Here is a 24,870-nt window from a genome sequence, read left to right as displayed (position 1 = left end):
TGAAGTATTGGCTCCAGAGAGGAAAAAAAGCCACACTGCTTGTTATTCTGCTTTAATTAATTTAAAAATGGCAAAAATTACAAAGGAAAAGCTTCAGCTGCATTTTAAGCAGGTGTAGAGCCCGCTCATCTGCCTTCTGGTCAGGAAGCTAAATCCCTGATGCTTAATGAGATTTCAACTTCCACTCATTAGTCCATGTTTTGTCCCCACTACAGAGCTGCCATCCCCTCTATGCCATTCCTCTATTTCAAAACTCGGTGCACAGTATTTCAGGTGGAGCAGAAACACCCTGCCCACTGCTAACCTTCATCTGCGGGTCTTTGGCAAAGAGAAAGAACGTTTCTTCTGGGGTTATGATGCGGAGCCCATACCTGTGAAGCAAAAAGACATTACAGAGACTGTGAAAAAAACACATTTCTCAGTCAAACAGCAGTTCCTGCTCTTCTCAATTCTAATCCCAAGCTAATGGTGCTTTTGCGGTCAGTTTTTCCTTCTGAAGTGATACTCAACTGGTCAACTCATCTTTGTCCTAGGTCTGCAGCCAAAACCATTTTAGTATCGGTTGATTTCAAGAGCCAGCAAATGCAAGCAATGCAAGACCAAGCTGCTGTGATCCCATCTGAGAGGTGCTGCAATTACCCATCGCCCAGAACCAATCCCACTGGGTGGAAAGGAGATGGGACAAAGTTTTGAATTATTTCCTCAGTTTCACAATCAAGTTAAACACTTTATTTTTTTTTTTAACCTCCAAATGGAAATTTTTCACTTACAGTGCTGGAGATGATTTCTCCTTGCAGTTTTCATCTACCCACACAAGCTTCAGGTCAAAACTCTGAAAGCTGTTTCCCTGGAACAAAAGGGAGAAGGTAGTGCTCTTATTGATCTAAGCATCACACTTTGTCCCCCGCTCTGTCAATCCATTGAACAGCAGAACAAGATTGGCAGCACTGTAAATTCTCTCTTTTGTGGTCCACCTGTCTATCCCACACTATGAAGACAGATCTCAGAGACTGAAGAAATGTAGAAGGAAGAAAGTTCTTAGTTTAAGAAGTGGCACTAGCACTACGGAGTTCACCAAGAGTTAATCCTAATGTATATACCAGATTTGGTGGAACAGGGAAGGGAGGGAAATTCAGATTCCCAGCACCAGAGTCCTCATCAGCAGCCCCCTGCTAGCAGCCCAAGCTGACCGGTTCAATCCCAGTCCAGTTATATCTCCACAAGCTTCAATAACAGTCAGAGCAGCAGATGAGACATAGTGGGTGGGAACCGTTGCTTGAACAGAGATGTCTACAGTGTAAGTATCTCCGTGTGAGCTGGTTATGCTGTGCTCTCGTCCTGGCCAATGGAATCGAGGACATGATTCAACTAATCCTAATTTTGGCATCTAAAATAGGTCAGACAAACCACACCCAGATAGCGCATGTTTCTCTCCTCTGACTATAAAGGGAGCCTGGGGGCACTTGCTCACAGCGAGATCACTACGGTGCAAAGAAATCTACCATGTAAAGTTGGACGAGATAATCACCACCCTATATCCTCAGGCCTAGACCCTGCAAGCTGCATAGTACTGCTCAGTGTTATCACAAAGGCTCGTGTTTGGAAGAGCCCGTATGACCTATCAGCTCACAAGGCAGTCGTGTTTGGGCACCGGAGGGGCTGGCACATGACTAAAGAGCAAACGGAGAGAGGTGCACATGAAGAGAGCCATGCTAGATTACAGGAGCTGTCAGTCAAAGCAAGCCAAGCTGGACATAGTTAACAGGCTGCAGAACAGCTTTGAACACGTATTATTCATCTAGCTATCCGGGGCTGTAGACACTCCCTGTCTGCCCCACACCCAGGCCCTAAATACCTGAAATCACCCCAAGAACACCTGCGACTTCTGCTCCCATACCACTAGCAGAGTCAACCATGAAAGACCATGTTTAGTCCTATGCGTGAGTGTTTACAGCAAAATATCTGTGACCCATCAGACCCCTTTTGAATAAGCAAGGACAGAAATAAACAGATTTATATGTAGACATGGGCTTGGGTTACTAGGATGGTGCCTGTAGTGGTTGGATAGTACACGTTTACTGGGGAAAAAAGTTATGTGGATGCTCCTCTATTCTTTCTTCATGAGGCTTGCTTTTATTCTCCAGTGCAAAACACAGGTGCATGGATCTTATACAAGGTTCTGCCAACAGCCAAGCCCCGCTGCATCTTCAGCATCAAAAGAACTTGAATTTTACTGTCATTTATCCACACTACCCTTCCAATCTCTATGAAAGATTGAAGACTCACCTGAATTAGCACAAGGACATCATCAAAGAGCAAGATCCGGTCTGATCGATTCGTGCTGGTAAAGATGGGAAGATTTTTGCTATCTTCCAGCAGCCTTCTTTCAGGTACACAGAGCATGTCCTACAGAGGGAACCACAGAGGTCAAGATGGTGGATCAAAGCATTAGGAAACATCAGGATTTGGGAGAGAGCATACAATTCAAGCCAACGGTTCCTCCAGAGACTGTCTGACTTGAGGTACAAGCTGACAGTGACAGCATAACTAGACATAGGGCTTAACTTCTAAAGCACCCAGTGTCCATATGGTTTCTCCAAGGCTTCCACATTGCCCTACTCTGTTGGCTTCCAAGCCAAGCCTCAAATGCTTGATCCGTGTTAAATTTCCTCCATGTCTAAGCAGAAGTGTAAGACCTCCAAAAAGCTCCCCATCAAGCCAGTTTCTACATCCACGACTCACTGTGAATTTGTAGCCCAAGGATTTCCATAAGGACTTGGTGAAACAAGCTTCATCCAGGACTTGGCTGATGAAAGACTCCAGCTTCATATATTCCTTGATGGCAGTGGTAACCACGTCCTTTTCAGAGCCCTGATGAAAGAAGGCAGGGCTTGAGCAATGCTTTAGGCATGGCTGTGCAGGACATCTATTCTCTGGGCTACAGCTACAGAAAAGTCTCAGCAGTTCTGAATCCAAAGGGTTAACAAGAGTTAACCCTCCAAACCCCTTTACAAGGAAAGCCTCCCAAGTCTAGCGTTATCTTTGCCACCAACAGAAGAGTGCAACCTTAGGCCAGTGACTTGATCCTTTCAGGTCCTCTGTATGATGAGTAGCTCATACTATGCTGGAGTGGCCACTCTTCATTGCTTCGAGACCTTCAGGTGGGCTGCACTCCACTTGTGCTGGTTCTACCACCCCAACTGTCCACGGGAAATCATTCACTTCCAGCCAACTTTGGATTCAATGACATCACCACAAAGCCCTGCGCAACATTTTAGCATAAGCCAGTCAAGTAACATCACATAAAGCTTCCTACCTCTTTGAGAGCCTCGTTCAGTTTGGTGAGGAGCAGTACATATTGCTCGATGTGATCCCGGATTGGTTTCTGAAGAACAGTGTACAAGGCCAGTGACAGGGAGGTCTCAGAGGTGAAGTCTGTGAGGAATTGTTTCAGCACTGTCTTATGGTGCTTCCAGGCCTCGCTGCAAGATGGTGAATTAAGACCAAGGTTCATGAATTAGTTTTTCTGCAAATTGCCACTCTTCTGCCTTCCAAACTTTATATGCTACCTCACTCCCATGGAGGGTATGGAAAGACTTGAACGAGCAGGAGGTAATGTAGTGCAAATATATTTGCACACCAAACACAGAGAGATAGGGCAATGAGCTCCATCCATCCTGCCTCTGGCCTAGCAACCTTTGCAAATAGAACCCACGCCCACAGACACACAGAATATCCTGTGATTTTTGTGATGGTTTGCACACCAAGAGGGTGACTGAGATAAAGTGGCTGTGAATCTGCTCACATCCAGCGCTCGTGTTTTCATTTGCTGTTTCCATGAGACTCTGACGACATCTGGGACAAGCAGTGGAAATTTCCTGCCAGATTCCCACATCATCCTTTCTCAGGTCTCACTTCTTACCCGAACCCACCCCCCAGTTCCAAATTCACAGGTTTCCTGTCCTATAAATGGAGTTGTGCATGGCTAGAAGGAGATGGAGAGAGATCTGTAGAGGAAACCTTTCAACACTGCTGCCGTGGTCTGAGAAGATGACAGGACCAGCCAGTATGGCCAGTTTAGAGGAGAAGCAGCTGTGCAATGGAGATCGCCGCGAGGTGCAGTGCTCACTCCTGCTCAGTGTCTTAACCCGTGCAGTAGCGTTGTGTTCCTGTCAGCCCCTTCAATAAGCTCTATCCAACCCACTGACCTTTTGCTTTTTGTGGCGTGCTCGAAACCGTGGACTACAACGTAGTTTGCAAAAGTGACGAAATATCTGTTGGCAAGAAAAAAAAAAAAAAAAAACACAAATAAGCACAGGCTGAGTTAGAGATGCATGTTATCTACAAGGTTTAAGCGACAGAGGGATGAAGTTCATTTGAACATACAAAGGCTGAGCTTGAGATACCGCCTTCGGATGTACGAATTTCTGCTGGCTGAAGGAAAAGGATCAGGTCTGTGTTACTGATGGTAAATTCAAGGCAAGGTGTCCCACGCCGATGTATCTCATCTCACACTAGAGGGAGATCGAGCCATATTTTGTCCGTAAATACCACCCTTTCTTCCAGTAGTGCTTTCAGCTCAGCCATGTTTAAGGTCCAGACTAATTATCATTTATTGCATCTTTCAGGGACACATATTTACTGCTCATTTTCAGGCCCCTGAACAGCTGCTTTGATTCCTCCTATATCATTCCAAAAAGCGTGAGATGCTCTAGGATCAGGACTGCACAGAGTGAGTCAGCAGAGATGGGCAGGAACCACCTTTTTTTTTTTTTTTTTTTTTTGCACAACACCCGACAAAACCAGGTATTAAATTCAAAATGAGGGGAAATTAGATCTTAAGATAAACTTCTCCTTTGTATCATCTGAAACCCCAGCACAAGTTTTCATCTTTTATGTGCCTTTTTAAGGCAAACCAGTTTTAAGTCACTGCATCAGTTCCCAAGTGAACAACGCACACTGCTCCCAACCCCATTCACGTAAAGGCAAAGCTTGTTGTGCATCACTTTCTAAAATGATGCTGTCCAAATAAAAACAAAACAAAAAGTAGTCCTTCTTTCCTCCCTCCTCCCTCCACGTGCATAAAAACCTTCAAGATCAAGACTAGATGAGCAGCAAAGTCCAGGAGCCCATCTCCTGGCACATTTGTGGCCAATGTGATGAATGAAGGATTGAACATTGTCTGATCTTTTTGTCATCTCAGGTGTCCATAAACCATTTTTCATGCTAGGACATCGACACACGGGTTATACATGCTAAAGTGATTTTGGTAAACATTTTTTTTTTTTTGTGGTGCAGACAGATGGGGAGCAGACATAATTAATTATAGAAACAGCAGTGGGGCAGTGGCACATCACACTATATCTATCACTTGCTGTCACATCTCTCGCTAAAAGCACAAAAATGTGGCAGAAACAGAGAATATGAACTGTGTCTGGTGACATCTTCCTCTCCTTGTCCCTATGAGTCCTTTAAGCCTGCTTGTGCATGCGTTTCTGTTCCTGATAACAGCCCAAGCCTTGTCCTCACAAATTCCCCAGGCACAAATTCTCCCCTTGTCCTCTTCCCATTTTTAAGATGTGTAAAAAACCCTATACTTGCAAGAAAAAAAAAAATCTGCCTTTTACAACCCTACTCACAGCTACAAAAGAAAAAAAAATATTAAGGTGTCTGCACAGATGCTGTATTCTGTAGCATTTGTCCTGAGCACTGACTGCAATCACTTCCCTGACCTAATGACCGAACGCTAGTGGACAGGACTGAACAAATTAAATACACAAATTAATTGCACTGACCTACCCATTAGCTGATAAATTTGGTCCCTTGCACTACTCCAAAATGCTTCTGTACTTACTGGATGTAGAGGCTTAGAAACAGGTCTCCTTTCCAGACAACATAAATGTCCTGGATGCAGAGTGACTCAGAGGTGCTGCATTTCTGTTTTAGTATCCGGTAATTTTCTTCTGTGAGGTTCCAGAGAGCTTGAAATCGATCGTTCAGGAGCACGAAGAGCTTGAAGTTCTCCTTTCCTTTCTGGTCACTAGGCTCTTTGAGGAAAAGATGGGGAAAAAGGCTATCAGAAAGCCTTGACGCCAAGAAATCTTATGGAAAACATTGTCTATATCTAATACTCAGCCCAATTTTTCAGTGTAAAGCACATATATTCTTATAGGAAAACAATGCCAGGGAGGAAGGAGATGATGATGATTTAGGATTGTGTTCCTGTGAGTAATTGCACTGACTTTATCCTTCCCTTTCTTGTGGGCCATGTGGTCAGGGCAGCCCATGAGGCTCAGCCCCAATTCAGACACAAGCACTGGAGGAAAATTTTCTTCTCCTGGCCTGAAGGACTGTTCCTGGTCTCCTTGGAGGGTAGACCAAAAAAAGTGGTGACATGAGAGGGAATCACCCTACAGGCCTAATCCAGTTGCACCACTTTTGGCCAGACAGGCTTGTAAATATTTATATGGATTTGTTACTTCAGTAGAGCTGCTCTGATTTACTGCCAGCTCAGAACCTGCTCCCACCAGTTTTACCTTCCAGGACGGGCATGACCATGGACAGAGAGCAAGGAGGCAGAACTGGCACAGTTTAGGGGTCACATATATGTGAGATGCATTTTGGGTTTCCACACACTGTGCTGGAAACAATCCTCAGAGCAGGTGTACAGGCTGACTCTGGTTAGAATCTGGATTACACTCTAAAAACAACAGGACCCATGGTCGTAGGCTTGAATGAAAGGCCATTGGCATCCTTAGGAGCTCACTATCTTAAATGAAACAACTTATTCCACTTATACCACTTATTCCAGCAAACCAGCCCTCAGCAAAGTTCTCAGCCATGGAGTTTAAATTATAATTCCTTTCATAGGTATGCCTGCAACTCAAGGCTAGAAGTAGAAACAAAAAAAAAAGTAGTCTGCTCTGACCTACCTGCCTGGAGCAGAGGCTTCAGGATGAGGGCATCTATCCGTGCCAGGCATGCTGAGAAGGTTTCTTCCACTTGGAGCAGAGACGCAGTTGCTTCAGCCGTGCACATGTCCTGGATACAACACAGAAGGAACACATGAACTCCCTTGCAAGAGAATCCATCTACCAAGGCTTCAGTGCTCGTTGCGAACAATCAGCCTTTCCTGCTCTTGATAGCATGCACAGGTGTCATCACTCTCCCAAGAAAAGCATCTGAAAATGTTAGAAGAGGAAATGGAAACTCGATAGCTCAAGATGAGCTGGTGTCTCAGAAGACCACCAAGGCTACAGCCCATTTTCCTCATGCTTCAAATGAAGATCTTCTCAGGTGGGCCACGATACCTCTGGTACATGACTGGAAAGACCCCAAAATTCTTGATATGTGTTAATCCTGCTTAGTGCCAGATTCGATCTCCCAGAAGAAAATCCCTGAAGTACAAGGCAGCAAAGGATGAAGCAGAGCATCTCTTCCCATATCCCTCACCAGTTTTCTGCCTGGATGCCTCAGTCTACACCTTTTGGCATTGAAAGCTATTGTACGGAGCTGCAAAGCCATGCCAGCCATGCCCAGACGCCCAACCCTCTGAAGGAACAAAGGTCTGGTGTTACTCCTTTCCGAGTAGGACACTGCACTGCTGGTTATATGTCACAACTGCTGCGTCAAGAAGGAAGGCTTGCCTAAAATGGAAGTGGGCAGCACTTAAACAAAAAACGGCAGCAAACCTATGTGAGCAAACTCCAGTAGCTTCCTCCTTCCCAGTCTTATCTCCTGAAATAAATGTTTCAGAGGAAGTGAACACAGCCAGCTAATGGTATGTCATAAGAGACTGTAAGAGGGCCAAGTGGTGAAGATACTATGGTCAGAATCAGCTGATAATACTAATGGTGATTAAAATACAAAATTGAGATTCTTTTAACTTCATGAAGCAAAACAGCAAACTCAAGAGACTGAATATGGTCTGTCCACGTTTATCCTTACCCTGGTTGTAGTGCACGCTCAAAAACTACGTTCACAATAGTAAGCAAATGAGAATATGGCATTATGCTGCAAAGATTTACATTGCTAAATTGGTGGCAGAGACCTTGACATAATTTTCATCTGTGACAATTAATTCTCAGGTATGGTCCACAGACCGTTTGAAATGGGTAGCTTGCACATAGTCATGCTATTTTGGGAGGTAAGGAGAAATTAGCTATGTGTAGGTTATGCAATAACCCTTGGCTATGGGGCTAGACATAATTTGTCTACTAATGGAGACATAACTAGAGTCTTTGCACTGTTTCCAGGAAGAGCTGAACTCAGGCTGTCTGCTGGTGGCATACTCTAAGACATCCTGAACCTTTACCCTGATTGCTACAAACAATAGCTGAGATTCATTCTCCCTGTGTTGAGATGTCAGGAAGCTAGACATCGAAGCCTAACCCTACTTTATACTTCCTGGGAGGAAATTCCTTGAGCATCTCAACATAGACTATAAATAGGTCACCTGGGTGGGGTGATTAAGTTAGGTGGGAACATCTCACTTTTAAGCTTCATGTGTGGATGGATTCCTTGCTAAATAAACGTTTAAGGTCCCTAAAGGCACCAAACTCTGCTTAGCAATTCACTTTCCAGGTCATCCTGGAGCTTGGGATGAAACGGTGTCCTAGAAAAAGGGATGCTTTGCGGTTTGAATGGTTAGCTGGCCTGGTTTTAGGTGGTTGTTCAGATCCAGACACAACTGGCTGCACAGATGAATGACAATGTTTTCTCCTTAGTAACCACTGTCTCTTAAATTTCATTTGTCTGAAAAATGGGAAGCATTAAAAAATTCCATAATCTCATTAGTTTTCAGGTTTTCATACATCAAGATCTGCATGACCATAAAGCTGTTTGGTTTTTTTTTTTTGCAGGAACACCAGTGATTTGTCCCACAGGAAAGCTCTAGGCATGCAAACAGGTCAAAGAGCTGGAATCTGAACTCCTCCTGGCCCCTCCCAGGGAAAGCAACTGAGCCAGGAAAAAAAGCAAAACAAAGCTCTTTGCTTTGGTGCCTGGAGCACCAAGAGGACAGGATAGATCTAAAAGTTAATTTTTTTTTTTGCCACCAATTAATCCCCTGTTTTGTAGGCACAAGGATAAAGTTGTTTCTCACCGGTCCTAGAAAGCATCCAAGCTTGTTAGAAATTTCTAGGCGTAAGTAGCTTGCCTAATCAGTGAGTAAAATCCGGCTGGATACGTGACAGCATTTCATTTTGAAATGCTTCAGCAGAACAGCAGGTAGCCAGTGGGGTCACATTTATATTTAAGCCTGACTATTTTGTCTCTTTTTGGAGAAGAAAGGAAAACAATTCAATCATTTCAGATCACTCTGCTATGAGAGGGGCTTGTTCTCCACCTGGTCCTTACTTAATTCTGCAAGAAAATGTTTTATCCTGCGCAAAACAAAAAGAATGGGTGCTAAGATGCCAAACTCGGGAAGTCTTTCCCAAACTCTCCCCTTACAAAAACAACTAGAGAAGCCACCCAATCATTACGTACAGATGGCTTAACGTAAACTGAATGACTCAAACCAAGGGTGCAGATACTCAAGCTTTGCTCTACAGGACCATGATAGTCCACGACCAGATGCAGGAGGCTGAGGAGCATGCACAGCACCACAGAAAGATCACTGCCCCAGCCTAGGTGTTATTTGGTTACTTCTCTCTAATAGTCACCTGGAAGAAGAACTACGTATGTCCAAGGTGGACCTACTGATCTGGATGCAGCATCGCCCCTTCCAACCATCAGCTGGACCCACGCTCTGCCTCCTGCCCATCTGCAATCCTGGTTCATTGAAGGTCTATTACCCATGAAGACCTGAGCTCAAACCTTACAGGGCTCAGCCCAAAGTATTCCCATGGTGCAGTACGTGGGCTGAGAAACCCCTGCAGTCGCAACGCTGTACAGACACCCAAGCTAACTCTGAAAAACCCAGAAGCATTTGGACACTCTTTTCCATTATAACCTGACACAGATTTAACACAGTGTTTTGTTTTGTTTTGAGTTTGGTGGTGCTTCTTTCTTTTTAGCAATCATGTTCTCACCCTTCCTGGGAAAATTTGTGAGCTATTTCCAGCCTGAACATGACAGTCAGGGATGATTTGCTAAATGGGTGAGCAGCACCATTCAGTTTTCAAAACAGCCCTTCTGGCACTGCAAGAAGACCTAAGTCGCCACATCACATCCCATCACATCACCCAGTAAGGTAAGCGTGAGTTTCAGCCACTCTTTCCAGGCTTTCCTCATCAGTTTTGTGAGAACATCATTCGCCTGCTTATTCTAACCCAGTCAAGCAAAGAATATTTGAAGTTTGTCGCTTAGTGAACAAAACCAACACTGGCTCCACCACACAGGGCAAAGGAAACAGTCGGGACTGTCCAAGGGCACGCGGAGGTCACATTGTATTAACATATGTGAAAAATTGAATGCAAACTGCAGTGCCGCTGGGTGACAGAAGCACTGAGCAGAAACCTGGGGCTGTCACATGCTCTCTCCCCCCGGTTTGGACACAGCTTTCACGTGACTCGGTGGTTTTGCAATTCTGTGTTTGCTCTGTGAAGGGCAAGGCGAGCTCGAGCAGAGCCACTCTGAAGCATGTTCACAAGATCTTCGTCTGCTCTTCGTGCATGGCTCTGCTGCTAGGGAGTCAAGACCTTTGAAGGTGATGCACTCCCGATGGCCAGAACTGATGGAAGAGGACCTGCAAGGAAGGGTCCACTAGCTGCACATAGCATGACAGCGCCTGGGTTTATGTGCAAAATCTGAAACTCTGCAGCCTTTGAGGACTGAGACTTCCACTGGTGAAACAAAACATCCACCAGCCTGCTTCAGGCTCCCATGAGGAAGGATGAGATTTTCTTAGGAGAACGTTTTCCAGAGTATGAGACATATCTGTTTCTTCTCCCTAAACAAAGGTAGAAGAAAGCTGTACAGCACAGATCTGTAATTAAAGAAGGGACACATAATAGTCTTCATGTAGAAACAGGTAAAAGACCTTGAGAAACAACTTCCGTAGGAGTCACCAGATCTCGGTGGCTCATCATATCCTTTGTCTGCCCACTGAGCATGACAATGGGGGGCAGAAAAAAAGGGTGCTGGAGCAGCTTATACCAACCTAAGCAGTTGGTGAGCATGCAATAGATGGGAGCAACCTGGGTCATCTGGAGGAACATTCACCCTCAATAGGGTCTGTCCAAAGCTGCTAAATGCACATTTAGCAAGAAAAAAAAAGTCTTGAGGAGCCACAACAGGTTCTTATACTCAGTTTCAGAAAATTGCCAGAGGGGTGGGTGGAACAGATCGGAAACCAAGCAAAGAGACATTTTGGTGAAATGTTGAACATCATTGTCAGCTTTGCATAGAACCCCTTTCTACTTCGGAGTCTGTAGCTCTGAGGCAGCTATTCCCCCAGGAAAATGTCTGGAAAGCCCCATAAATTTTAGATGTGACACAAAGTTCCTGATGGAAACATGCATCTAGCCAAAAAAATCTTATCAGCTCCTGTACATTAAGGAATAAACTGGACATCGACAAAAGGACTATTCATTTTCCATCTTCCTCTTGTGAATCCCCCTCTGTGCTGAAGTTAAGATTGTCAGTTGACACAACACTTCTCAGACGGAAGAAACCTGTCATGAACTATGCCAGATTTAGGGAGGGCTCAGGACATTTTAATACTAAACCACCTGGGATGTAAATGCCATGACCATGTTTGCTGCAGCCCCTCCCCTCCTTAAAGTCTCCTTTTTCCCTGCATCGCCAACCTAAAGGGCATTGCGCCTTTGCAGCCCTTCCAATCTCATCCATCCTTGCAGTTACAGTCCTCAAACAGGCCAAGTTTTCCCTCCTCTGCCTTTTGAGAGGCAGTCAAATTACTACTGACATGCAGCTGAAGAGATGCCTTCCTACTACAGCCCAAGCGCAAATCCAGGCTGGGTGGAGAATGGATGGAGAGTGGCCCTGAGGAGAAGGACTTGGGGGTGCTGGTGGACAAGAAGCTCAACATGAACCGGCGATGTGCGCTTGCAGGCCAGAAACCAACGGCACCCTGGGCTGCACCCCCGCAGCGTGGGCAGGGGGTGAGGGAGGGTATTCTGCCCCTCTGCTCCGCTCTGGTGAGACCCCCCTGCAGCGCTGCGTCCAGCTCTGGAGCCCCCAACACCAGAAGGACGTGGAGCTGTTGGAGAGGGTCCAGAGGAGGCCACGCAGATGCTGAGACGGCTGGAGCAGCTCTGCTGTGAGGCCGGGCTGGGAGAGCTGGGGCTGTTCAGCCTGGAGCAGAGGAGGCTCCGGGGAGACCTTATAGCAGCATTCCAGTACCTAAAGGGGGCTACAGGAAAGATGGAGAGGGACTTTTGACAACGGCATATAGTAATAGGACAAGAGGTAATGGCTTTAAACTGGAAGAGGGTACATTTAAACTAGATATAAGGAAGAAATTTTTTACACTGAGGGTGGTGGAGCACTGGCCCAGGTTGCCCAGAGAGGTGGTGGATGCCCCATCCCTGGAAACACTCAAGGCCAGGTTGGACGGGGCTCTGAGCAATCTGATCTGGTGGAAGGTTTTCCTGGCCAGAACAGGGGGCTTGGAACTCTATAATCTTTAATGTCCCTTCTAACACAAACCATTCTATGATTCTATGATCGTTTCAGAGGCAGGAGTAAAGCTACTTTAATTCAAATTGTAGTTCAGACGTAAATAAAAGCCTTCCAAATTGAAGACAAGAGGGACCAAAGATACTTCTCTGACAGGGTAAACCTGAAACTCTTCCTCAAATATTGCTTTTCACTCTCTAGGACACTTTCTCTCATGCCGGTAACGGTGTTGCTTCTAACTAAAGCATCTAAAACCATCTAAGAATGCCATACAGAGCATGGGTGCTTACAGTTGGGCTGGTAAATGCCCCTCCACTTTGCAGGAAGACACAGTCTAAAGCGCAGGAAATCTAAAACTCTCTTATTGACAGACTTTCCTCTAGATGCGCAGAAGGACACACAAACCCTCCCCAGCTGTTAACCACTCACTGCCCCTTTGCATGAGGATTGTGTCTTTCCCCAAGCAGCCTGTAGCTCTAAAGGATGCACATTACAGGGCAGAAAAATAGACAGTTCTGCACAAAACCTGCCAGTAGCGAGTTTATTTTAACCAATAAACTTATTAAATATTTATTATTAGATGGAGTTAATACAGGCCAGCACTTTACATCACATCACAGTGTGTGACATGACAGACAAATCTCAGAACCTTAAACCAGAACAAACATAGACCTAATTAGCTGTTTCCTCCCCTTGGTCAGCTCAACATCTGTATAATCATGATTAATATGACCAAAAATAGGGGTTTTTTTTCAGGGAAAAAAAATGGATTAGCATTAAGGGTTCAACTTAAGAGGTGGAGGAAGGAGAGGAAAGATGTGTTTGAGCTTGGACCATGGACCCTAGCCCTCTTTGCCAGATTACTTTTTAACTTGGATCTGTTCCCCAGCATAGTTTGATGTACCATCACATAAACATGACCATGAACAGAGTGTGATCTCCTCATTCAATTAGTAGTGCTGGCTCAGAGGCCATAAACTCAGGAGCTCCTTCAGCCACGGGGTCAAACTCCGGTGCCCAACGCTGAGGTGTTGCTCCTCTTTCTATCCCAACCTTTGCTGCTTTTCTCTAGGGGCCGAGTGTCCTCACGCTGCCTGCGTTTCCGAACAACATCCCCCCTTTCACGTGTCACGCTCCAGCTGAGTCTGCATTCAGGCTGGCACAAAGACCATTCTGTCATGTGGAAAAACAATCCCAGGCTTTGTTTAACCAACACCAACAGGCTGGAGCAAATTCTTCCATTCAGCGTCTGCTCTTGTCAAGCCTCAGATCATCATGAGTCGGGATGAATTAGTGTTCAACTGACTGGAGCCACCTCATAAGCAGACAGAAACACACAATGTACCAGTTAAGAGATAACTGGGAATAAATGGGACAAAAAGAGAATAAAACTTCAAATCCCAAGACAGCCCGTAGCAGCATGAAAAGGAGGAAGAGAACAACAGAGGTAGCAGTTACTTGGATTAGGATTTAGCATGGGATACAGAGAGCGTGCTGATGCCAGCCACGTGAAGGAACTAGGGGGTCTGATTCAACATTTTCTTTACTAGGGGAAATTGCAGCAGTGAAAGCAGGTACGCACAGTGCACCACATCACTTAAAAACACGAGAAAATTAACAAACCCATCAAGACTCCCACCCTGAATACAAGACCCTCAGGCTCAAAGGCATCAACTCCAGCTCAGGAAATTCCTGAGGAAGCAAGAAGTACATAAGGAGGAAGTATTACTACAACCTTTTCCAGTTTTTGTGCTGTTCTTGTCCAGGCATGTTGTTCTGTATTATGAGCGGTGATGTAGCCTGGCTTAATACCGCTGATTTTATGCATCAACCGTAATTTTTTTTGTCGGTCACCTGCATGGCAGGACCTCAAGCACTGAAAGAAGAGACATTGCCAGGTTGTCAAAATATCGACCGTGTTAAAATTTCAGCAAATTTAGGATAGCACTGTGTGGCCAGGAGCTTACAAAGGGTGAACCAGGCATTAATACTCTCTTCAGAAAGCACTGAGGCTGCATAATTGATTTTTCAGCTCAAGAAGAACCTTTTTTTTTCTTCAGACATTTTTTCTTCTTCCATCTTTAACACAAAAACCAAGAAAAACAGGAAGCTATGTGTGCAGGAGGAGAGTATGTTTTTAGCTTTTTTTTTTTTTTTTTTTTTTGGCAAAAACAGGGAACACAAAAGCTTTACACAAACCTTATCTGATCCAGCTTTTTTTCTTTCCTCCCCTAACCCAAACTGAAAGCTCACGTCCCTTCCTTAGGAAGTTCACTCCTGAGCCCAATCAAAACAACTGTAAACCCCTAGTTGACTTCAAAAGGACAAAATCCACCTGCCCTTTCTGGGTGTCTAAAGGCTGAACTTCCCACCCCAGACTCCCTTTGTAATCAACAAAGAGGCATATGGGAAGCTCAATTTAATCCAGCATAAGTGAGATAAGTGGACCTTTGGACATACTTGGTCTCTCTCCACTAGCTACAGAATGAAACAACTCGAATAAGACCCTTTACTTGTTGACAACGAAGGCTAGAGAAGATCACTTTCACCACAACTAAGGATGTCATTCAGCCTTTACAAATAGGAAGGCAAGTACAATAAGGTCCACAGGTGAGATGATGTTTAGTTAGTGGTTTAATCCCCCATGGCCTTGTGGCTCCCATTATCGTTATCACTCGCAGGCACCTTATGCATGCAAAAGAATAAATATTGTGACCCAGCAACTCATATGCAACACAAAATGACTTGGAGTTACCAGATGAGACTCCAAGGCAAACCTGAAAAAAAGCTACAGGTTGTCTGGAGGCAGCAAAGGAAAAAGCGATTTTGAGAAGAGAGGACTCAATAATTCTTCACTGGAGTAGAAATATGGGAAAGCCAAAAGATAACAGGTAGGGACAATTTTTGTGTCACAGCTCTGGTAGCAGCTTTGGGAGCAGGAGCTCCTCTCCCTTGGCCTCATACACCCAATATCCCTCCTCTGCTTTTCCAGAGCAAATAAAATTCCATCATGGCCTCAAAAAACAAGAGCACTACACATCTGGGGTTTAGAAAACATGTTACCATCTACACCAAAGAAGTTTTGAGTCAGATCCTGAGAACCAGTCTGAATTATAGCCTGGAAACCAACCCAGAGACACAACCAATATCAGAGGAGTGTCCCTTGGGACAATGGCAGAGCTGGTAGCAGAACTGCTTCACAGATGAGATGGAGTTCAGTGTACAGTACTGTTATCCCCCTGGACCATTCTCTCCACTCAGGACCTCCAGAACTTGAGTAGGACCAGAGGAGATTTTGCTTCCTTTGTGCTAAAAGACAAAAAATCATCATAAAATTGTGACACTAGCCACTTTTGAGGTGGCTGGCTCCACCGAATATTCCCAAGTGAGGCTCTGGATCCATCCTCTAGCTGCTCTGCCTTTTGACACCACAACTTGCCTCTCCTCCCATCTCACAGATGTTTGCTTATGCTGGAGGCAATATCCAAAAGCTAATGACATATCATGACACAATGCCACTTACAAAACCTCTCAGATCTGCCCTACCAAGTGACCTGTGCAAAGCCCAAGCACCTCACTGCATCCCCAGTCCCTGCCAGAAATGGGACAGGGCTGAAGTCCGTACAAAGGAAAAACAGGAATAGAGACAAAAAAAAATGGCATACATGGATTAGTTTAATCCCTGCACCCAGCTGTTCTCTGCTTTCTGTTTGAGTCCCCTAAACTCTACCACATCCAGGAATATTAACAACAATCCCAACTGAAGAACTATCAAATTATTCTTCCTCTCTCCTCCAGTGCCCAAGGCCTTTACCAAAGGCTGAGTGTAGTAGGAAGCTTCTTGTATTTCATCAAACGCTTCAGGTGCTCTTGGAGGACAAATTACAAGGCACGAAAGGCAGGATAGACCTGCAAAGAGTCGTCCGTGCTTCCTAACCTCTGATCATCATTCCGAGACGCCACAGTTCACTGAGGTGCTTTGAGTCCCAAAACCCAGGTCTTTTGATGACCTGAAGCTCAAAGCTCTGACAAAACTGTTCCACAAGAAAATTCCTGTTTGTTGAGCCCGAAGTGTTTTGCATGAGCCCTTTCGAATTCAGCAGGAATGTAAACAATACCCAACCAGGTCAGGCCAGTGGTCTAGCTAGTCTGGCAGTAAGAATAAGACCTGTTATTTAGAGAAAAAACTAGAGCTTGGTCACTTTCTGATGTCCATTTGTGTTTCTCTGACAACCAACTCTTGCATTAGAGATCTCAAAGAGTGCAACCCTATTCCTAGTATCTGCCTATGGACCTGTTGTCCCTGAATTTCTCTTATCCCTCTTGAACTTGTCGATACTGTTTGTCTCCAAAATGCATTGCTAAATTGAAGGCAGTGTCTTGACAGACAGTTCCGCCTGGTTTCCTTGCAGATCCTCAAAACTCTTATCTTGCAGCTCATTGGGAATTTAAGTCACTGCGGTAACAGTCATGAAACTACCAAGTTCAGGGAGCAGCTGCAAGGTCTAAGGAAGCTTCCAGGCCATAGGAAATTTCCACAGACAAAGAGACACAGCTTTGGTCCAGGTCCAAATTAAACTAAGCTAAAGTTTAAAAACAGTCCCTCCCGTGAACGGCAGCTCCTCCTCTTTTGGCTTCAAACACATAGTTGTTTGTTGCTTTTTAAAAGTCTTAAGTGGGTTACAGTTCTCCTGTAATTGGGCCTTTGACCCAGACTTTTCACTTAACACCTAAGACACCTGCAAGCTCTTGACCGCTTCCCTCCCTTGCAGAAACCCAGGAGAGCTTATCAGCCTCTCTCGCCCTGACTAATTAGTTGGGTATTCGTTTCTTTACTCTGCCAGGCAAGCTGTGCAACCCCAGTATGAGTGCACGGTTTTCAGCCTTACTTCATCAGGTCCCTATTGCCAGGTGAGGCTGCCGGCTCGCCTGGCAGAGGTGGAAAAGTCCCTCCCTCGAAACAGGAGTGAGCCCTAACACATATGTGATTAGGTAGGAGAGGTACCACGCGTGAATGTGCATCCCCAGGATCCCTTTCTGGAAAACACACCACGAGAGCCAGCAGAGGATTTAATGCCCCAAGTCTGGACCATACTGGGAATTAAATACCGTAAAGACGGCGTACATTCTTTATGCAAGGCCAATGTGTTGTTTAGATAAAGCACAGGGCTGCACACAAGTGCTTTTTGCACTCCAGGAAAGTCCATTCCACCCCTTTGGTCACTTGCACTGGTAAAATTTCTACCTTTAGAAAACACTCCCGAGCTTTACTCTACCTCAAGACTTTTACCCATAGCACAGTACCTTCGACATTACCTTCAGCCTGCTAAGCATAATCTTACACCTCTCCTACCGTACATGGCTAAACATAAAACCAAGCCTCAGCGTCAATGGGAAAACCACCAACCGACGAACACTGGTCACGAAACCCAAAAATAAACCGGCGCATAGAGCAACGTACCTTGCGTAAGGCGGCCAATTAAACTTCCCCCACGGTAAATGCTGCACAGCGGCAGCTCCTCTGAGTTTCCCGAGTCCTGAAATACTCGGTGCTCCCGGAGCTGCTGCTCTCTCCTCCCACCTCTCCCTCCCACATCCATCCACCTCGTTTGCTGAAACACAGATCTGGGCCTGTTCGTTAGACGAGACACCCACAGAGCCCGGGGAGACGGTTACGAAACCCATGCGAATGGGGTTTCTAAAGCAATTGCTTGTTATTTGCCTTTTTTAAAAGGACAAGAAACGTTGTGACCAAAAACCTGAAAGGAGAAAGGACAGGATGTGTTTTTCTTTGCGCAGTGGCATTTCTCAGCTTTAATTCCTTTTCACCTAAAATGCATTCCCACAGCAGTTTGCCAAACAAAGCTCCTCTGCTTTTTCTTCTCCTTCTGCCAGTCTTTCCCCTCGTGTGACTTCTGTGCTTGCTGTAGCTCACAGGCGGAAACCCTGGGAAACGGGCCGTTTCCTGCTATTCAGTGCCTGCTGCCCGGAGCGTGTGACAGCTCGCACGTGATGCATGCAAAGTCTGTCCTCTGCTACGTCCCAGCCAGAATAACTATTTTTCCCCTCCTTTTAAAGAAAAAAAAAAACAACAAACCCAAAGCCCCAAGTCCATCTATCAGGAGGTCCCAGAGCCCTCCACAGCCCACCTGTTTGAGCTCAGCCACCCCCCCACCTCCTAAATCACGAAAGTGTTTTCCCCGTCCATCCATAATTAGAGCAAATCCCCATCAGCGTTTTGTCAAAGCAGCTGCTGCCACCACACACGCACTCTCCATGTCGGAAAAAGTAGATACGCTGCCCGACAAAAGCCCCGTGCCCTCCCCTTCTGCTTCCCAGCGTGCTCAAGAGCACGAACAAAGCCCCATTCTTCCCTGGGCGCTCGAACATGTTACAACTCAGCAGCTCACCTCCTCCCCACCTATATGATTTCAAGGACTTCACTGGAACTTACTGTGGGCTGTGGGATCAGGACAAGTCGGTTTCTATAGCGAGGATGCTCAGGGTGTCACAGGAGACAAGAGGTGCCTCAATCCCCTTTTGTTCAGAGAGGTTCTTCTATTGTGTTGACTTCCTTCCCACTTTCCTGGATTCCTGGTGTCTTTTCGGAGCGGGATGTGCCCATAACTTGCTGTTTGCCTCAACACAGAGGTTTAAACCACACAGCAGCAACCCTCGGAGCAGCAATCCTCATACACAGCGAGGAGCAACACCAGGAAAGGATGCAGCGGGGGGCGGAAAGGATGAGTGAGCAATGAGCTCACTGCCGGCCTCCTACCTGCTCCGCAAGCTATGAAGTCAAAGAGCTGGTGATCAGCAAAATTACAGACCTTTTTCTTCCAGTTCAAGATTTGGAATGCAGTCAGATTTGCCACATCCTGAGGAAGCGCTCACCCACAAGGGATTAGATGGCAGAAAAAGTCCTTTCAAAGTCTTCGCATAGGTGGTTGAGCCCAGGTTGGCCGGGGTTCTGAGCAACCTGATCCGGTTGGAGATGTCCCTGCTTCTTGCAGGGGGGTTGGACTGGGTGGCCTTTAAAGGCCCCTTCCAACCCAAACTATTCTATGACTTTCCAGCCTCCAGAGTCTGTATGGATGGAGATTGCTCCCTGGCAGAGCTTACGATAGTGCCTACCCCTCCAGAAAGGGGAGAAGCTTTCAGACATCCCACTGCTGAGCATTTCCCTAATGAGTACAAAGGTCTGAGGATCTCCAGCTCCCCTGCGGCACTGCACGAAAGGCCCAGGACCTCTGCTCCATGCTGGGGGAAATGGACTCTGGAGAGCCCACCTGATATCTGAAGTCTTCTGATTCAACCCACTGACTGCATTTCGATCTGGACCTCAAGCTCAGAGGCTTGTGTCTGCAAAGTTTTGGTCAAGTGGCTTGTTGTGCATGCTTTGGATTCATGGTTTTTTTTCCCCGTTATTGTTTTTAACACCACTCTGGTAAAGCTGTGGTGAAACTGATGATACAGAGGGGTGTGACAGTTTCCTTTAGGACACTTCTTTTACTTTTGCTTGTATTTCTTCAGCAGAATTCTGGTTTTAGTCGCTTAGCTAGATTTCCTGAAATGCTCAGGATTTGCAGAAATGTCGTGTTCGGTCCAAGACCTTCAGGCTGCCTCTCAGCCTTAACCCCAATGAGCAGCAGCAGGAGCCCCAAGTCCTGATGTTTGCACCTCTGTATTTCAGGTCTGGGACATCCTTCCTGGATGTGGAGAAGGCAAGTCATGATCTGTGCAACCCAGTTCTCAGCACGCTGCTACTGATTTGCTGCTTTTCCTCTTCTCCCCAGCCCTAATCATCCTTGCTCCTTAGGATGCCTCTAACAGCAGGCCAGACAGCCTGGATTTTTCTTTATCTTCCTCAACAGGAAGATGCTTCTCATCTTGTAAATACTTGTAAATACTGCAATTGCTTCCCCATCCTACTTTGATCTGGGGGCTTGGGATGGGGGAAACATGGGATAAAACATACCCAAAGAGGTATTTTGCAGATTGCTAAGTTTTAGTCCTAATCAACCTTAAGACAAAAAGGCCTTTTTTGATCTTGGGAAATGATTGGTTTAAAAACTTGAAGTAAAAAAAAAAAAAAAAAAAGTAGGCCCAAGAGACTTTCAATTGTAAAAAAAGAATCAAAACAAAACAAACCAAAAAATAAATCAGGGACACATTGACAGAGGGAGCTTTTCTTTTTGAAAAAAAAAAAAAAAAGGGGTCTATGCTTGGAGTTTTGTCAGGACTAAGCTTCTTCCACTAACAGTTTTTATTGAATAAACATAGTGGTTTTCCATGGAAGTCTTTAGAAATATTCCCCATCAGCCCTAGGTCTGTCTCCTGTTATCTGACCAGATCGTTATGAATTAAATTGTCGCTGGCTGTCTGCAGCCATGGATCTTAAACACAGAGCGCGTGATATCATTTCTAGCCAGGAGCTTATGAGATGCTACTAGCATTGATTTGTCTACAGAAAACTGTATCAGGTGGTCCAGGCTCTGTATTTTGTTCTCCTGCTTGACCTCAGTTTTAAATCTTTGTTTCCTGTGCTTGCGTGTGTCACTCTAGAGAACATAGTTTAAAGCTATGCTTAACTCCATCGCTAGAAACATCCACTCAAGTGACTGGGGAGTGGCAGTTGCAGTGCAGTGGAACTGAAGAACATGCTGTCTCCAAGAAAGCACAACAAATTGCTGTTCAGCCACCTATGGCAATAAAAAGCATGTACCTCTAGAAATATCAAACTAGTTTTGAACAAGAAAATTCTAAGAGAAGGAGTTCACCTTGCTCTTCCTGCTTAGGATTTTCAGCCATGAGAACTGGGTTGTCCACAAATCTCACCCCAACTTGTACTTCGTGAGAAAATGTCTCCTTTCATAGAATGGTTTGGGTTGGAAGGGATCTTTAAAGATCATCTAGTCCAACCCACTTGCAAGGAGCAAGGACATCTTTTGCTAGATCAGGTCGCTCAAAGCATCACTCAACCTGAATTTGAACATTTCCAGTGATGAGGCTTCTGCACCTTCACTGGGCAACCTGTTCCAGTGTCTCACCACCCTCGCTGAAAAGTGTTTCACCACCCTCATGATTTCCTCCAAATACAGCTTCCCTGAAACAAGTCCTCTTTTCCATCAAGGAGGTTTAGTTTTGTTTTTTTAACCAAAACCTAGTCCAGGTTCCTCTGCTGAAACTAGGTCACAGGCAAATTCCTGAGTTTTGGGGCCGGTGACGCTGAGTCAGCTCTGTTGGCCAGCACATCTTTCAGTCACCAGGGCAATGCCAGCCTGTATTACAAGAAGCAACCGTTCTGGAAATAGTTGCTTTATGACTCACTCGCTTAAAAGAATATCCTTGCCAACACCAGCTCTGATACGGGGTTGCTGAAGCATGCCCCAGAGCAGCAGCAAACAGCCTGCAGCCTCCCATTCCCACAGCGTCACTCGATGAAACCTCAGCTCCTGCTTACCCCTGAGTAGAGGCTGGTTGAAGATGTGAGAAAAACAGACTATTCCCCCCGCGCCCCCCGTCCTAGCATAAATCTCAGTATCATATATCTTTCTTTACTTTCCAAAAAGCTATTTTTGAAGAATCGGCAGCTTCGTTTATCCCTCAAGACATCCCGAGAGTTTCAGATGCTCATCGATGTCAAGTAAAAGAGGACTGAGTTGGGAGATGGAGAAAGCAATGCAAATCTAAGGTGGCACCACGTCCATAATCCCAGCTAGCACCAACCTGGTATTTCTGCGGCCATGCCACAGGACCATCTGAGGCTTTGTCAGGGAACAAGGCAGTCATAGCTGCTGAGACCTCATTGGATCTGCTATGCTTCAGCCAGTTAAAGATCTGACACAGCACCCACCCCAGACAGGAGCAACAAAGTGGAGTCTGCAAATTCCCTCACCCAGGGGACTCTAACGTAGAGGTGGATGTCTGATCCAAGCACGTACTCTCCAACTCATGTGCCTCGCAAGCCCAGAAGCACGGTACCTGTGCATGCCATTGAGAAAGTATGCATGGAAACAGGAGCTAAGTGTGCAATTATTCATATCTCATGCAAAAGAAGTTTCACAATCTGCTTGATAATGAAACTTGTCCCGGTTCTTCTCACTGAGGCAACACAAGCCTTTTCCCTGAATGGTAATAGAGGCATGCAAGGCAGGATTGATTAGAAAACAAGGAACAAGAAACTGGGACCAACGATGGCTACAGACATGTTTTCTACATCTGAGCAACCATTCTGCAGTAAACCAGTATAGAAATCTGCTGTGGTTTTGTTTAGTGAGGCGGGGGCCTAAGGTGGTAGCTTCTGTAGGAAACTGCTGGAAGTCGCTCCCCTTTGTTCAGTGGACTCGGCCGGGCCTAGGGCGGAACCGCTGCTGGCCAAGGCCGAGCCGATTGGTAGCAGAATGTCCCATGATAACGCCTCTGCGATAACATATTTAAGAAGGGGAAAGCAGAAAAAAAAAAAAGAGAAGATGTGAAGAAGCTGAGCGGGGGCAGAGGCGCAGAGGGGAAGGCGCAGGCCTCATGGGCCTTGCAGGCCTCACCCTCTGGCCTCTCACCAGGTGGCCAACTGGGCCCAACTTGGCCCAGCCCGGCTGCAAGAAGTGGAGAGGAGATGAGATGGATGGTGTGAAGAGATTCTGAGAGGCGTCTGCCAGCCTGTTGTGAAGAACTTTTCTTGTGAGAGAAATGGCTGCAGACGCCAAGGGCAGTGCAGAAGGAGGGGGAGGAGTAATGCGGCTCCTGGCCAAGATTCCCCTGCAGCCTGTGGTGACGACCATAGTGGAGCAGGTTGTCCCCCTGCAGTCCATGGAGTCCACGGAGGAGCAGAGATCCACTTGGAGCCCGTGAAGGACACCACACCAGGGGAGGTCGATGCCTGAAGGAGGCTGTGGCCCGTGGAGGGCCCGCTGGGACAGCTGTTCTGGAGGGACTGCACCCATGGAAGAGATGACCCACGCAGGAGCAGTTCCACAAAGGACTGTGGCCCGTGGGAGGGACCCCACAACAGAGCAGGGGAGGAATGCGAGGAGTTCTTCCCCCGACCATGAAGCAGCAGCGTGAAACAACGTGTGATGAACTGACTGCAACCCCCATCCCTCTTCCCCCCTGTGCCGCTCGGGGGGGGGAAGGTAGTAGAGATAATATTAAGCTTGGAAAGAGGGAGGGGTCGGGGGGGAGGTTATCTTATTCTCTGTCTCATTCTCCTGCTGTTTGTAGTAATAAATAAATAGTTTTCCCCAAGTTGAGTCTGTTTTGCCCGTGACGGTAACTTTAAGGATTTTCTTCCTGTCCTTATCTCAAACCTCGAGCTGTTTTCCTTATATTATCTCTCCCTATTTTCTCGGAGGGTGGAGGAAGTGAGAGAGAGACTGCGTAGTCTGGTCCCGATCGGGGCTGAACTACGACAAAATCAAACACTTAGAAATTCTCCAGACTCATGTCTGGATGCACAGAAGAATTCTGGTGACACACACTGCAGAGTCATGTGCCTGCATCTGTATTCCTGTCCATGAGGGACAGAGGTAACATCAGACAAGACCAAGGACAGACTGCAACACAAGACCGGCCAGGAGCAGGACACACACAGAACAAGTATGAGGAGAGAAGGCATGGAAAATACATCGATATGTACTCAACATCTTTCCTTACTTCCTTCTGTAGAAAAGCCCTGTGCAAAGTTAAGAGACTGCCTCCTCCTACAACCTTCAATCTCAATGTCTGCTAGACAGAGAGCTCAGGTGCAAACTCAGGGTCACCGTATTTGTCCCACACAGGCTCTCAGCTTGAAGAGTCAAGAGTTAATCCTTGGAAGTGTGCACAGTCTAGACATTTCAGGCTTAGTTGAGCAGCCAGATGACCTAAATACCATTTTCCTAGCTGTTTACATGACCTTTGGCAAGTCTACCCCACCTCTGCGCTCCTCTGTTAAGTCAACAGTTGGTCCTGGTACTGTCTCTAATTAGATGTGCACTCATTGTTGGTCTATGGCAGACCCAGTTCTCAACATCAGCATTGCCAAAGGTCCGCCACCAGCAGGGACTTGCTACAATTTCTTTAATTGGTAGAAGTGCAAGATCATCCAAACGGCCTTCACAAGACCCTGGACAGACAGTAGCTGTTGGCTGATGGCCTTCACCAGGTAGCACCTGGTTCTCTTTAGAGTAAGGAAGAGCTGGAAAGGGGCAAAATCAAACAGGAGCATGCTGGTCATTAGCATCAGGGACAAAACATTGGTCCTGATCCAAGGACCAAGAAGTACCCAAGAGTAACATGTCTCCTTGT

General features: G+C 46.1%; 1 protein-coding gene across 5 annotated transcripts in view; it reads right to left on the bottom strand.

Annotated features, from left to right (window-relative positions):
- The window catches only part of ALS2CL (ALS2 C-terminal like), a 48,926-nt gene that overhangs the window by 21,559 nt on the left and 2,497 nt on the right, over positions 1–24,870 (bottom strand). For 2 of the 5 annotated variants that reach the window (XM_086741678.1, XM_086741680.1), the window contains exons 2-9: positions 6,933–7,041; positions 5,855–6,047; positions 4,209–4,274; positions 3,317–3,482; positions 2,743–2,871; positions 2,287–2,406; positions 771–847; positions 305–371 (exon numbers count right to left, since the gene is read on the bottom strand). In XM_086741678.1, coding sequence (XP_086597804.1) covers positions 305–371; positions 771–847; positions 2,287–2,406; positions 2,743–2,871; positions 3,317–3,482; positions 4,209–4,274; positions 5,855–6,047; positions 6,933–7,041 — 927 coding nt within the window. Of the gene's footprint in view, positions 1–304; positions 372–770; positions 848–2,286; positions 2,407–2,742; positions 2,872–3,316; positions 3,483–4,208; positions 4,275–5,854; positions 6,048–6,932; positions 7,042–7,452; positions 7,565–8,576; positions 8,755–18,046; positions 18,145–24,870 lie in introns of those variants that run through there. The other 3 variants (XM_086741676.1, XM_086741679.1, XM_086741677.1) reach the window with 3 other exon arrangements.

Source organism: Chlamydotis macqueenii, chromosome 2 (genome assembly GCF_036417535.1).
Source record: "Chlamydotis macqueenii isolate bChlMac1 chromosome 2, bChlMac1.mat, whole genome shotgun sequence".
NCBI classification, from domain to species: Eukaryota; Metazoa; Chordata; class Aves; order Otidiformes; family Otididae; genus Chlamydotis; species Chlamydotis macqueenii.
The sequence above is the reverse complement of the archived record's forward strand: the minus strand, read 5'-3'. Positions and strand labels throughout refer to the sequence as shown.